The sequence below is a fragment of the Equus asinus genome, chromosome 21, assembly GCF_041296235.1.
Source record: "Equus asinus isolate D_3611 breed Donkey chromosome 21, EquAss-T2T_v2, whole genome shotgun sequence".
NCBI lineage: Eukaryota > Metazoa > Chordata > Mammalia > Perissodactyla > Equidae > Equus > Equus asinus.
Window position 1 is genome coordinate 28,730,272 of NC_091810.1, and position 14,500 is coordinate 28,744,771.

Below are 14,500 nucleotides of genomic sequence, written 5' to 3' on the forward strand. Positions count from 1 at the left end.
GCTTGTTTTGAGTAAGGTTCAATCTCAACACACTGCTCATCATCTAAGTTGAATTAGATCAACGTCTACACCTTTTGAAAAATAACCAGCTCCATGGATATTATATAGGAGGAAAATATATGAGTATGTTGGGATATTATTGAAGCAAATACACAGAGAAAAACAGATGTTCTCTTTTAAAGCACACAAAATGATCATATTTAGGTAAGTGTCAAATCCCTGTTATTGTGAAACTGCTTAGAGTTAAAAGGATTATACCCAAGTATACCCACGGGTTGAGCAGCCAAATAATTACCCATAAATTTTCAGGTACTGAACACCTGCTCTAGATCTTCCTATAGGCAATTAAGAAAGAAAATAGGTGTCTAAAGAAGGCTTTTTCCTTAATCTATTGTTTTAATTTCCCAGCTGATTTGTCAGTAGCATCCTAGCCAAGCTATGAAGCTGCCATCACCTGTGTTGTGTTCTGACGATGTAATTCTGAGATCAGAAAGGAAAGGAAAGCTACAATCCAAGAGGAGGACTAAAATGACCTTCAGACCTGGTTTCACAGAGTAGCCTAAGTAGATCAAGGGGAATGGGGACTGTCCTGGAGATAATGCAGGATGCCCCACCCAATCTAGACATTTTCTTTAGCCTTTAAGGCACAGCACAAGGGCTCCTCCGGGGAACCTTTCTTGTCAGCTCTGTCCTCACTGAGTCGGCCTCCTCACCACTCTCCCAGTGTCCTCAGGACTTGACCATTCTTTGTCCTCCCACCTGCTCTTAGCCTGCACAGCACTTCCCCCAGATCCAAGCATAGCTCATCCTGGCTCAGTCCTTTGTCCAAATGTCACCTCCAGAGAAGTTTCCCACCACTGTGTCTAAAGCACCCCTCCCCCAACTGTGACACGTCCTACTTATTGTCTGGCTCCCCCACTAGAATACAAGCTCCATGAGACCTGGGCTCTCATCTAACTCATTCACTGTTACATTCCTCCTGCCTAGTCAGTGCCTGGCATTTAGTAGGCACCCAGTGAACATTTGTTGAAATGAGGGAATAAATGTCTTATACCCTATCTCAAATTTAAGGTCCTTGAACGAAAATGCAGTCTTCTTAGAGACGTCTCTATATCCCACAGACCATCTCGCATAGATATAGAAAGTGTTGAGATGCTTTAAAGAAATTTGCCCAGCAGTCCGGGGCTGCTCGGGTAGAGTTATGCTTCAGTGACTAGTCTTCCTACAGGTGGAAAAGCCATCGAAACTAGTCTTTGGGATGCCATCTGATTAAAGAGGCTGATGTCGAAACAGAAAGCTCGAATCACCAAAGTGGAGTGGCCGCCTTACTTCTCTTAATTGAACTGTCGTTTCAGTTTCATCTGAAATGTCAGGCTTAGCTCTTCATTCTTATCCAACAGTCCATCTAGACCAGTAAGCAACAGTACACCAGTGGCGGGGGGAGCTGTAATCCAGATAATGCTAATACATTATTCATACCTGTTTGATTACTGGTCTTCCTTGAAATCTTATCTCCATCATCACAGACAGATAGATATGTATTGATAACCTTCCTGCTTTCAGTGATGTGCTCAATCGCATAAGGTTCTGCCTCTAGCTCAGAGTCAGGATGAAGTGTTGAGAATTTGCAAACCACCCAGTAAGTCTGAAGAATTCTAATTTCCACTGAGCCCCGAAATCCTGTGTTTGGTTATAAAATTGTAGTTTGGCGAGAAGTTTCAGAGAAGTGCAATGACTCTCCCAAGGCAACCTGGCTTGTTAATGGCAGAGCCCTGCTTATTTTTTATTTGGATCTTTATTCTGCCTTGGGATCTCAGGCTCATTCCTTCAGTTTTATTAAGCACCTACTGTGCACAGTGGATAAGGCTCGACACTGCTTTTACTGCACAATTTATTATTCAATTGCTATTGCCTTATCTTCTCATGAGCGACCAAGGTAAAACGCAAATCTGTACAGATCCAAAGAGAGCAGCTGCTCTTACATTATGTTCCAAGAACTTCTGAAAACCTTTTATGGTTCAGTCTTTGCTTAACTCTTAGCAACCAGGCTCTTCTCTATGATGTTGATTTATCCCTTGGAAATTGAGTGACCACAGCTAAGTCATACCATGTGCCTTCTAAGTGACACTTGTCCGGCTTTTGTTTAGAGTTCCTGAGAAGATCCAGATAACACGCCATCCTATCTGACACCAATGTCAAGTACCTACCCAGAGTAAACTCCAGAAGACCCTCTGCTGTGTTATTACTTAAAATGTGCTTTCTCAGCATTTGTTCATCCAGTAACACTCATCCTTTATTAAAACCAGACCATTTCCAAGATAGAAAGCTGCTTTCGGAGGACTGCCCCGAAACTAGAATTATACTCCCATTCTTAGTCTGTTTCAAAGATCAAGTCCTAAAGTTTTGCTTCACAGCCAACTGGAATTAGGGGTGAGGAGATCGCTTTGACATACTCAGGGTGTTTCAGACTCGAGCCGCCTCCTTCTGTGCCCTGCCCTGACACAGTGTGTGCCTCATGCTGGAGCCAGGCCTGGGCTTCTCATCCCGGCCTTTGCAGTACTTAAGTCAAATCCAGCCAACGTGAGACTGCGACTGTCCCCGTGACAGTCAGTCCTGGGAGAATTTGCAGTGGGGTTTAAAGGCTAATGCATGTTGGGCTCTCCCTCCTTCTGCTAGAGTGAGGCAGCAGGCGTGCTCAGAACATCAAGAACTGGAAACAGACCTGGTCATGAGAACCTCTTCTCTCCCGTGCAAAAATGTCGTAATGTTGGCCAGCATGTGTTGTGTGTAATATAATTCCAAACAGTATTTATGGGGAATCTATTATTAATTAGTGGACCACATGTGGGGTTAACGGCACCATATAAGTAAGGAAAGCTTATGATATGGTCCTTAATTCTATCATCAGTGATTCAGGTGAAAATATTTTAAAGTGACAGATGTTTTAAGCTGTCCTCTGTTCCCACCTGACATTTTGTTCTAAGAAAGTTTTCTCCTTGGTTATCAAAGTAATGCAGGTTTGTTGGAAGAAATTGGAAGATTCAGAAAGGAAAAGTACGGAAAAAAAAAATTCATCCCACCAGTAGCAACATGAATGAATGTCCACATTTATAGCTCAGTAGTTCTCCAAATATCTGTCAATCAAAATATTGACAGAAAAATAGAGTAGAAATGCTTTTCACGTTAGGTTTCTGTCAGAATCATTTACTAAGCCCTTTCGATATCAGACCGCCTACTTTTGGTACTTGGCCAAATAAAGGTAATCCTTTTTTACATCGCAGACCTTCAGCTTTCACATTCCTTATGAGTCTTCCTTTTTCCTACTTGAATACCACTAGTACATTATACTGTTCTTTTCCAAGACATGATTTCCAGACTTTTCACTTTCCTGGGTTCTCAAATGGAGCTCTCAATTCTAAATGTTTATTACAAAGTCATGCTTTCGCTGTAAATAGTGAAAAACCATGAGGAACAGGTCGGCCAGTTGGTTTAATTTTTAGTGTGACCCATGTGTGGTTCTGCCGTATGTGACCACATAGCTTGCCCTACATACAGCTTGCCCCTTGAGCTCAACAATACCTGAACCAGTCGACACCACGGCCAGTAGGACAAGTCTGCTAATCTTGCCCTTGGTTATCATGACAATGCCCAACTGTTCTAGAAGTTTCTAAACACGCCTCTCAATTTCTGTACTTATTTCCTCACAGCCATACTTCGAGTAGTATTAGAATAAAGCCCAATGGAACTATGATATCTTTTCTACTTGAGATATTCATCTTGGCAGCCAATTATCTAGAAAAAGCTATAACCTCTATTATATTTTTAATTCTGTTAAAAGTAATATCACAACATTTATTGTCTTACTCATTTCTCTTCCTACAACCTTTCCAGTTATCTCTCTCTGCTTTGCACATGGACCTGTTCCAGAACCAGCTGGCTTCCACCATGATAGTGCAGGGCTCCGTGGCAGCATTTCAGCTGCAATTGTGCAGTTGGACCCAAACAAATAATCCTGAAATTCCACTGATTCACGCTAACTGTGAGGAAGTGCCAACAGAGAAAGTCTTTCCTTTCACACAGACCCAAATGACGTGTTACCTCAGAGAAAGACCTGTTGGAAACATAGGAGGATGATGTGTGACTAGTATATTTGTAGTCTGCAAATTGGTCATGCCAAAATATTTGGAAAGAATTTGCCCTCACGGTTAAATATGACCCTTGAACTCATGCTCCCTCCATTACTTTGCTTAGTCTATTTCTCAAAACATGAGGAAAGAAATTTCCATCCAACTCAACTAAATTATCAGAAACTAATGAGATTTCATTTCATGAAAATTTGCCATATTGCTAAAGCTATAATTAGGAAGTGATTGAATTAATTAACATATCAATGTTCAGAAAATAAAATAATCATATTGAGGGGGGCATGTGAAATATAACCACTCTGCTACAGACAGCTTCTGTGACTTCAGGCGAGTAACCATACCTGCACATAATTAACTACCATTCTCCATGGACTTTCTCTGGGCCAGCCACTGTACTGAGAGCATCATCTCAGTGACTCTTCACCCTGCCTGAGGTGGCAGGATGACATTTACTAGTGGGGAAACAGGCTTACATATAGGACAAGCCCATGGTGAAGCTGCTAGAAAGAGGCAGAGTTGGGATCTGAACACAGGTCTGCCTGTATTCATAGCCCCAACTCTTCACCACCACGTCACACTCCATACATCAGCCAGAAAGACTGCTGAAAATAGTCCATCATATCATGGCAGTCCTCAGTGAAAACTTTCCCATGGGTTCCCATGATGTTGAAATAAAATCTGAGCTCCCTATACTCAGCCCGCCTCTCTCTTCCTTGTACCCAGGGCTTTGGGATTACTGTCCCAGGGCCTTTGCACCTCCTGTTCTTCTGCCTGGAAAGTGTCCATGGCGTTGGGCAGCCTTCCCTTATCAGGGGAGGATTCAGGAAGTATCTGCTACGTAACCACTTTTAAGATTCGCCGCAGAGGCAACTGCGTCCTCACCATGCTCAGAGAAGAGCCTGGAGAGAAGAAATGGTCCCCAGAGATGGTGGCTTGAAGACCACTTCTTAGAGCCCCTCCACCCTCCTGGCTGGCAAGCAGATAACCCTGAAAGCAGACCAAGGACCCAGTGTTCCTACCAGGCGGCCCTTCAGATAGGCCTGCAGCTTGCTGCTGCAGAATCTTTGGTGCGTGGTGGGCACTGTGTGTGGAGAGGCCAGCCTGTCCTGTTAACACTTTCAGACAACCCCAGAACTTCCTCCTGAGGCTCCAGCAACGTTCAAAGTTCTGACTTCATTCCGAAGTGTAGACTAACTGGCAAATCCAGTGGCGTTCCCTGTGCTCATGTGTCTTGCATTTGGGCTCACTTTGCTTTTATCTTATTTAATTTGCAGTAATAGCGGCTGAAACTAATTTCTCGACTGTAAATATCACAGCTGTTGTGGAAAGCATTAATTGCACACTATCACGTTACCCTCCTCTCTCGGATCAATTTATGTGTAATCTGTTTGCAAGTTCTATTACTGTGAATATTAAGGGAACGCAACGTGAAATAATCTAACCGAACACATTGGAAACATTTGTACTGAAATGGCTGGCTGGGTTGGGGTATGGAAATATTCTTCTTTGTGGCAGACGTTGAAAGAATGCTTTTTAAAAGCCCTACCCCAGAAGTCTTGACGCTGAGTGAAATATAGGTAATTTTTCTTTTGGGAGATCAATAAAATAACTATTTTCAAAATGACTTTATATTGACTGAGAGCTCAGAAATGCCCTGGGCATTGATCCCGTGCCCATAATCACTTTTTGTTTAGTAAGTTAACCGCTCTACACAGTCGAATGCAAAGAAATCCAGTTCATCATTGAAACAAAATATTGTTGAAGCATTTGACATCCTTCCAGCTCTCACTGCCAGCTGGAGTCTCACTGGGACCACCTTTTCTTTGTCTAGGAAGTGGATCTCTACAGAATGAACAGCCAGGACAAGCTGGGACTCACAGTGTGCTACCGGACAGATGACGAGGACGACATTGGGATTTATATAAGTGAGGTAGGAAGGCTAATTTCTTATAACTATCATGTCAAGACCAAAAGAAGTTGGGTTTTTTTTCTTTTAGCGTTAACCAACCCTTATGTCTGGCTCATGGAGAAGTCTTTGGGAGGACACAAATTTCTTTGTGTCCTTCATCACACTCCATGGAGTTACATCTTTGCATGGGGGTTAAGTTCTAATGTCAGCACAGAAGGCAAAATTACCCCTGAGAAGCCTGCAAATCAGCCATAAAATGGAGCCATTTACGTGCTTCTGTGTGTTCAACCCCGAGGGAACCACAGATTCCCATTTCCTGACTCATGTTCAGTGAATAGGATACTGGATGGAATCATTTACGCTTTTTAAACTATTTCTTTATCTCTTTATTTTTTTTTCTTTTGGTGGAATGTATATAGTTGAATTCATAGAAGTTAAATGCAACTTCAAAGTACACAGATGGACGTGGTGTTGATCTTCCTAGAGAAGACGATGCAAAGCAACTAATGGATCCTTTACCATGTACATCCATCTTTGCAAGCACATAAACCCAATTTTGTCAGGAAATAAAATCTGCCTCTATGGAATGAACCAAAGGATGTGTCTGCTACATTTAATAATTATCCCTTTGGATGTACAAGCTTAAGCTGATCCATCATTACTGCATGTTAGGGCACCTCCCATATTCAGTCCCACTTGTCTCAATTATATTTTGTTTTTAAAGTTAATTTCCAAAATTTAATATAAGTATTTGGTAATCAAGGTATGGGTGCTCATCAGCCTAAGGAAGGGTACCCTTTAACCTGGTCTGCATCACACTTCTGACTTTCATTACCGTGCGTGCAACAGAAGTCAGCTGTGCCCTTCCATCCCCTAGGTCAGCGGGGTCTCTACACACAATTGTATAACAGGGTTGTCATGCAGGGATCCAAGAACAGACCCTGGAAATAGCTTGGAAACAGATCAATCTGTGTCTGTCTCTCCTTGCATGACACTAAGTCTTGTTTATTTCTGTGCAAAACAAAAACAGAGGGATGAGCATGACTGTGTGTTAGACAGAGCCGTTGGAGAGTGCTGTTGTTTATTTTAATGCATGTCTGAGTTATCCACTCAGGGCTGAAATGTCCACTGTGTGTTTCAGATCGACCCTAACAGCATTGCAGCCAAGGATGGGCGCATCCGAGAAGGAGATCGCATTATCCAGGTACGTCAGCTTCTGACCTGCGGCCTCACCCTCTGCCTATCACGAAAGAACAAACTGGTTCTAATAATGGCTTTAGGGTTGAAAATGCATAAGAAGTTTAAGAACAGGGATCCCCAAATCAGATGTGCAGTGAGGCAAAACAAGTTAAATGAACCAGTGAAGCACAAGCTCTGAAAATAACATGCAAGAGGGAGTGGTGAGGACTGAGACAAATTGGAGAAAGAATGCCCATCTAAGGAGGGCAGCTGCCCCAGCATCTTACAGGATATGAACCAGCTCACCTCATTTTCTTTTCTCTTTGGGCCAAAGATAACACACTACTGTGCCAAATCAGGGCAATAGTTTACAACTTGTGAACCAGAATAATTCTTATTTTAGACTTCTCTGAAGGATTCATTTTGGACCAAGCATTTCCGGTTTGGTCTCATCCTAAAAATGGGAACATCTTTGGCAAATTTAGCAAAATGGATTGAACAGTGTTTTAAATTTCATGGCTCCACATTTAACTATTATGTGGAATGGCCTCTGAGGGTAGTCTCTTTGAGTCCTGTTGCTCTTTAAAGTCAAAATGAGACACTTTGTTTCACTTCCAGCTATGGTCTTTTGTGTGTGTGTGTGTGTGTGTGTGTGTGTGTGTGTGTGTGTGAGGAAGATTGTCACTGAGGTAACATCTGTGCCAGTCTTCCTCTATTTTGTATATGGGATGCCACCACAGCATGGCTTGATGAGCAGTGTGCAGATCTGAGCCCATGATCCAAACCTGCGAACCCTGGGCCACCAAAGTGGAGCATACGAACTTAACCACTACACCACCAGGCCTGCCCCCAGCTATGGTCTTTTTTAATCTCACAGAAATTGAGATTCTTTGGTTCACTGTGTCCCACAAGGCTTAGCTTCTGCCTCCTCTCATGCGTATCTTCTCATTTTCTAGCCCACTCTTTATTCACCCTAAGTAATTTTTATTTTCCTTTTCTGCTGCTTATTCTACATTTCACAGACTTCAACTCAAACCTCAACTGCTCAGGGTCCCTTACCTGGTGGAGTGACCCAAACCTTCATTCCTGAAGGGTCTGAACCCTCAGCAACACTGCCATTTTTGGTTGCTATAGTTCTCCGTTAGCATTTTCCATTGGGCCTGGAAGTACAGGGTTCCTTACATGGCCCTACCTGCCTCCACTGTGTCACAGCGACCCCATTTCCCTGGGGTAACCGAGATCAATCACCCCAACCATTAGAGTCATCCCCTTTGCTGCCTGTTGGTTCACTGGCATATGGAGTCAGGTGGAAGGCTGACCTTCCAGTTCAGTGGGACCGTGGCTGTGTCCCCTGGAGGAATCGTCCACCCTGGGATTGCAACCTCCAGACTAGCAGAGCTCAAAGTTGTCAAGACAAGAAGCAAAAATCCTGCAAGAGAGTTATCAGGTGTGACAGTGAGAGAATCCCTCCCACTTGATCTTCTGTCCTGCCTAGAGAAGTTCAAGTGCCAAACTGGGGACACAAAACACCTGGTATAATTCCATTTCCTTCTCTGCCCTCCACTTCCATAATGTTCACATCAGACCCATCACTTCCTTTTCTCCCATGTTACCTGAAAATATCTGCAGTCATGCTTTCGTGTATTCCATTTCTACTCCTGCCCAAGTGTTACATCTAATTAAATTGCTTAGATGTTCGTTCTTCACAACGCTGTGATTTTTCTCTGTGCTGCCTTCTGGAGTCCCAGCCACTTCTGTTCACAGAGCCTCCACTTTATGGTCGTCTTCTGATCTGCCCCATGGAGGCTCTCTCATAGACCAGTCTGAGCAAGGCCTTCCCTTCTCAACATCAGCATTCTTTGCAAGCTGTGTGGAAATCCTGTGTTCCAGCTCCAGGCGGGTGGCAGATGTAGGCCTGAAACAATATAAAATGATTTTGCACAATTTAATTGTGCTATTGTCCACCCCTCCACCTTTTTCTTTTTTTTTGAAGATTAATGGAATAGAGGTACAGAACCGTGAAGAGGCTGTGGCTCTTTTAACCAGTGAAGAAAACAAGAACTTTTCATTGCTGATTGCAAGGCCCGAACTCCAGGTGGGTCAGCTTCCTGCATGTGAAGCTGGGTCTGTATTTCTAAAATCAACAAAGCCAAGTGCCTAGCCCTGCAGAGACTGCCCAAGCATTGAATCTGAACTTGAAAGTGTTTTGTCCCCTGAATAGGGAATCTGTTCTGTGTTTTAACCATTTAAGGATGGTGCTGACATCCACTCTGGCATTTACGCTGTAGGCCCAGCAGGTTCATTAATGCAGGGATCATAATGAAGGGAAAAAGAAGGAAACAGAATGGAAAATATAGCCATGGTCGTGGCTGTCAAGATGTTTGACTTTCCGAGGCCTGACGAATGTTCCAGCCTCGATCTGTGTGGGTCCCATTTATAACTGCAGAGTGCAGGGAACGTACACCATGACAACTATAGTTAATAATACTGTATTGACTACTGCAAATTTGCTAAGAGAGTAGATTTGATTTGCTCTCATCACCAAAAAAATGGTAACTCCAAGGAGATGATGTGTTAATTAGTTTGATTGTAGTCATCATTTCACTATATATATCAAATCATCATGATATATACCTTAAACATAATGCAGTTTTTATTTAAGAAAAGAAAAATGAAAGAAACACTGATAAGTAATAACTAACACTTGGTGACCGCCTGATGAGTGAGAGGCAGGCCCTGTGAGGAGCACCTTACACACAGGTTCCTCCCCTGAGGTCCACAAGTTACCCAGAGAGATGCAGCCGAGGACCACAGAGCCGAGAGGGACTCGGGCCCCATCAATCCAACTCAGAAGCCACTGGGCCACGGTAACTCCTTCCGCAGAGGGGATCATCAGCTGTACTGGGTGGCACTCTTGACCTATTTTGACTAGCTCTAGCAGAGTATCTGGTGCAGTGGATCTCTTTAACAATCTAGGAACAGCGCAGAAAGGGTGTCTGATTCATCACAGATGACAGCATCCTGAGCTCACAAGGAATGCAGCAATTATCTCATCCTGGGGTCACCACACTTTTCCTTAAAGGGCCAAAGGATAAATATGTTTGGCTGTCGGGGCCATACAGTCTCTGTTGCCACTGGTTGACTCTGCCGTTGTCGTGCAAAAGCAGCCGCAGACAATACCTAAACAAATGGGTGCGGCTGTGTGCCGATTAAACTTTTTTTTTTTTTTTTTTTAACAAAACCACACAGTAGACCAGATTTGGCCCATGGGCTGTAGATCTCAGAGCCCTGAATAGTCTGCTCTCTTAGAGTCAAGGAAGAAAAGGGTCTAATAAAAGTGGTAGGCCTTGCCCGAGCCAAACAGCTTGTTCGTAGACCTCTGGTTTTCTGTCAGGAAAAACATTGGAGCCTGCTAAGCTTGTGTGAGGGCTGGCAAGCAGCAGGCGCCTACACAGGTGGCCCGCTTCTCTGAAAGTAGCTGACGTGGATGAAGGAGCTTCACCCTGCAAAAAGAACATGGGACACTAGAGACTTTGCCAGACACGGTGGAGGGTGGAGGTCTCTTAAATGTGAGGATGGGATAGTCTTCTGACGTATAGCAAAACGATGGGCAGACTGCATTTTGATGACTCCTGGAGGGAGCCCTAAAAATATTTTTCCTCAAGGTAATAATATCCTTTCTTAAAAACAATAAATAAAATGAAAGCAAAAGGAATCTCTTCTGAGGCATCTGTTGGCTGCTGCTTCTCCACAGCTGGATGAAGGTTGGATGGACGATGACAGAAACGACTATCTGGACGACCTGCACATGGACATGCTGGAGGAGCAGCACCACCAGGCCATGCAGTTCACGGCGAGCGTGCTCCAGCAGGTAAGGCCCGCGGCCAGCCCTCAAGGCCAGTCTGCTCCCCCCATCTCCCTTCATGAGGCTAGAGGCCATCAGAAACCCACCCGCCTGGAAGGCAGCGAGAAAGCAAACTGAGTGCCTTTCTATTTGCACACTCGGGAACTGTAAGCGGATCCCCTCCCCGGCCGGGAGAGCGCTACTTGGCTTGTTAAAGCGGAGCGATAATGCTGAGGCACAGCTGACCTTCTGATATGTGTTTGGAAAACACATATGCCAGCATTCACGTAGATCAGAGAAAACCAAGTCATGTTTTTGAAAGTAAAGCAATTCCCCTTTAACCTGAGCCACTTAGCACCCTTTCACTCCCTTCTATGCCACCACCATTATCAAAGTCATCATAACCCACTGAGTACCATATGAGTGAGCTGAGGAAGACCTTATATGGAAGGCCCTAGATGCTGCCTGCTTCCCATGCACTGGGTCATAGGATAGCTAGAATCATTCACTGAGGCAAGGTGACTGCTATCCTCATTTTACAGAGGAGCGTGAAGATAAGTGGCTGGCCCAGTAGTAAGCCGTAGGTCTGGCTAATTCCCAGGCCCTTGTCCTAGGCCTCATCAAATACTGCTCCTCAGCTCTGGAAATGGAGAGCCCGCCCTCTCCGGAAACCCTTGTCCTACAAGGGAAGGTCACACCTGGTACCTTTCTCACCGTGCTTGTTTGTTCTTGTTTTCTGTTGTGTAGAAGAAGCATGAAGAAGACGGGGGGACCACAGATACAGCCACCATCCTGTCCAACCAGCACGAGAAGGACAGCGGTGTGGGACGGACCGATGAAAGCACGCGCAACGACGAGAGCTCGGAGCAGGAGAACAATGGCGATGACGCCACCGCGTCCTCCACCCCGCTGGCCGGGCAGAGGAAGCTCACGTGCAGCCAGGACACCCTGGGCAGCGGCGACCTGCCCTTCAGCAACGAGTCCTTCATCTCGGCCGACTGCGCCGACGCCGACTACCTGGGCATCCCTGTGGACGAGTGCGAGCGCTTCCGGGAGCTCCTGGAGCTCAAGTGCCAGGTGAAGAGTGCCAGCCCCTACAGCCTCTACTACCCCAGCAGCCCCCTGGACGCCAGCAAGAGCGACCCCGAGAGCGTGGACAAGGAGCTGGAGCTGCTGAACGAGGAGCTGCGCAGCATCGAGCTGGAGTGCCTGAGCATCGTGCGCGCGCACAAGATGCAGCAGCTCAAGGAGCAGTACCGCGAGTCCTGGATGCTACACAACAGCGGCTTCCGCAATTACAACACCAGCGTCGACGTCCGCAGACACGAGCTCTCGGACATCACCGAGCTCCCCGAGAAATCCGACAAAGACAGCTCGAGTGCCTACAACACCGGCGAGAGCTGCCGGAGCACCCCGCTCACCTTGGAAATGTCCCCCGATAACTCCTTGAGGAGAGTGGCAGAGGGCAGCAGCTGTCCTGGCAGCGAGGGGGCTGTGGGGACCTCCGAAGCTTATGGGCCATCCCCAAAGAATCTGCTCTCCATCACGGAAGATCCCGAAGTGGGCACCCCTCCCTATAGCTCCTCTCCTAAAGAGCTTGACCCCGGCCAGGTCCTGGAGGGCAAGGAGAGGAAAGCCAGTGATGGCAGCGGGAGCCCCACGCCCAGCCAGAAGCTGGGCAGCTCCTACCTGTCGCCCTTCCAGCATTCGCCCTACAAGCATGCCCACATCCCGGCCCACGCCCAGCACTACCAGAGCTACATGCAGCTGATCCAGCAGAAGTCGGCCGTGGAGTACGCACAGAGCCAGATGAGTCTGGTAAGCATGTGCAAGGACCTGAACTCTGCCAACCAGTCGGAACCGAGAATGGAGTGGAAAGTGAAGATCCGCAGCGACGGGACGCGCTACATCACCAAGCGGCCCGTGCGGGACCGGCTGCTGAGGGAGCGCGCGCTCAAGATCCGCGAGGAGCGCAGCGGCATGACCACCGATGACGATGCCATGAGCGAGCTGAAGATGGGCCGGTACTGGAGCAAGGAGGAGCGGAAGCAGCACGTGGTGAAGGCCAGGGAGCAGAGGCGGAGGCGCGAGTTCATGATGCAGAGCAGGCTGGATTGCCTGAAGGAGCAGCAAGGAGCTGAGGACAGGAAGGAGATGAACATCCTTGAGCTGAGCCACAAAAAGATGATGAAGAAGAGGAATAAAAAGATATTTGATAATTGGATGACAATCCAAGAACTCTTGACCCACGGCACAAAATCACCAGACGGCACTAGAGTATACAATTCGTTCTTATCGGTGACTACTGTATAATTTTAAAGAGAACACTACCAGTGGGGTAGAAATTCCTGCCTCGTTCAATGCGGCAAGTTTTTGTATATAAGATGAGTACGGTCGTCATGTTTATAGCCAAAATCGGGGAACTCTCCAACTCTGGGTGTCAGAGCTCTATTTTACAAAACCACCCTAACAGAGCTTTTTTCAAATAGCAATTGTACTTTTTTACTTGTTACCTTTTACATAAAGTGTTTAAATTTCAAAAAGATCTTTTATTAAGCATACTTTCACAGAATAATTTGCTTACTCTATATTCATATAAAAAAGTTAAACACGCTTTTTTTTTTCCTGCCGAAAACACAAATACAACTGCCAGTGTGTATTTTTAATGGAAGCCTATTTTATAATGTTACTTTGCTGAATGTGTTTCCTATGAGTGACCATTAATATATTATTTAGGTCGAGGTTTGACTCAAAACCACGAAACTCTGTGGTTAACAACTTAATACACATAACCAAACCAGCAGCGTGTAGAATTGGGGTACACATTTAAACATTTTTCTGGTTAAAGAAGTTCCCAAAAGAGTGTAAAAGTTTCAACAGAAAGCAAAATATCGTGCAGCTTTATAGAAGTTTAAAGCATGTGTGCAAATATTTGCAGCCCGTTGGAAGAATTTGCATGTACAGGAAAGCTGTGGATGAAGACGGTTCGTGGAATTGTAAGTGCTCATTGTAGTAAACCTTTGCTTTGTAGATTGGAAGGGACAGACTTTTACAAGCAAGTTCACAAGATCATGATTAGTTACGAACATTAAGTGAAATGAAGTTAAAATAAATTATTATTTTCTATTTGATATGTGTTGAAGCGATTCCTCATTTTGCAGTGGTGCCTATGAAATAAAAGCCTTTTGCAGTGTTTATTTTTTCCTTCCTTGTATTACCTGCTGCTTTGGAAGAATTTGAGTCTTTCAGATTGTTCGGCGCCTGCATTCTGCCTGGAACCCAAAGACAGATGCAAAACCAAGGTCTGTCAGCAAAAATAAGGATTCAAATTTACCGTTGAATCCTGCATTCTGACTTTCTGTCTTGCAGAAAGCCTCACCCTGGCCCAGTAGCCTATAAACAAGGATAACTATGAGCAAGTAC

At 45.2% G+C, this 14,500-nt stretch overlaps 1 protein-coding gene across 5 annotated transcripts in view; it reads left to right on the plus strand.

The window, feature by feature from the left end:
• PDZRN3 (PDZ domain containing ring finger 3) overlaps positions 1-14,208 on the plus strand; it is a 227,928-nt gene extending 213,720 nt beyond the window's left edge. For all 5 annotated transcript variants that reach the window (XM_014851953.3, XM_070492237.1, XM_070492238.1 and 2 more), the window contains 5 exons: positions 5,977-6,075; positions 7,196-7,258; positions 9,227-9,328; positions 10,988-11,104; positions 11,825-14,208. In XM_014851953.3, coding sequence (XP_014707439.1) covers positions 5,977-6,075; positions 7,196-7,258; positions 9,227-9,328; positions 10,988-11,104; positions 11,825-13,390 — 1,947 coding nt within the window. In that variant the 3' untranslated portion in view covers positions 13,391-14,208. The remainder of the gene's footprint in view (positions 1-5,976; positions 6,076-7,195; positions 7,259-9,226; positions 9,329-10,987; positions 11,105-11,824) is intronic.
• Positions 14,209-14,500: the final 292 nt, after the last annotated feature.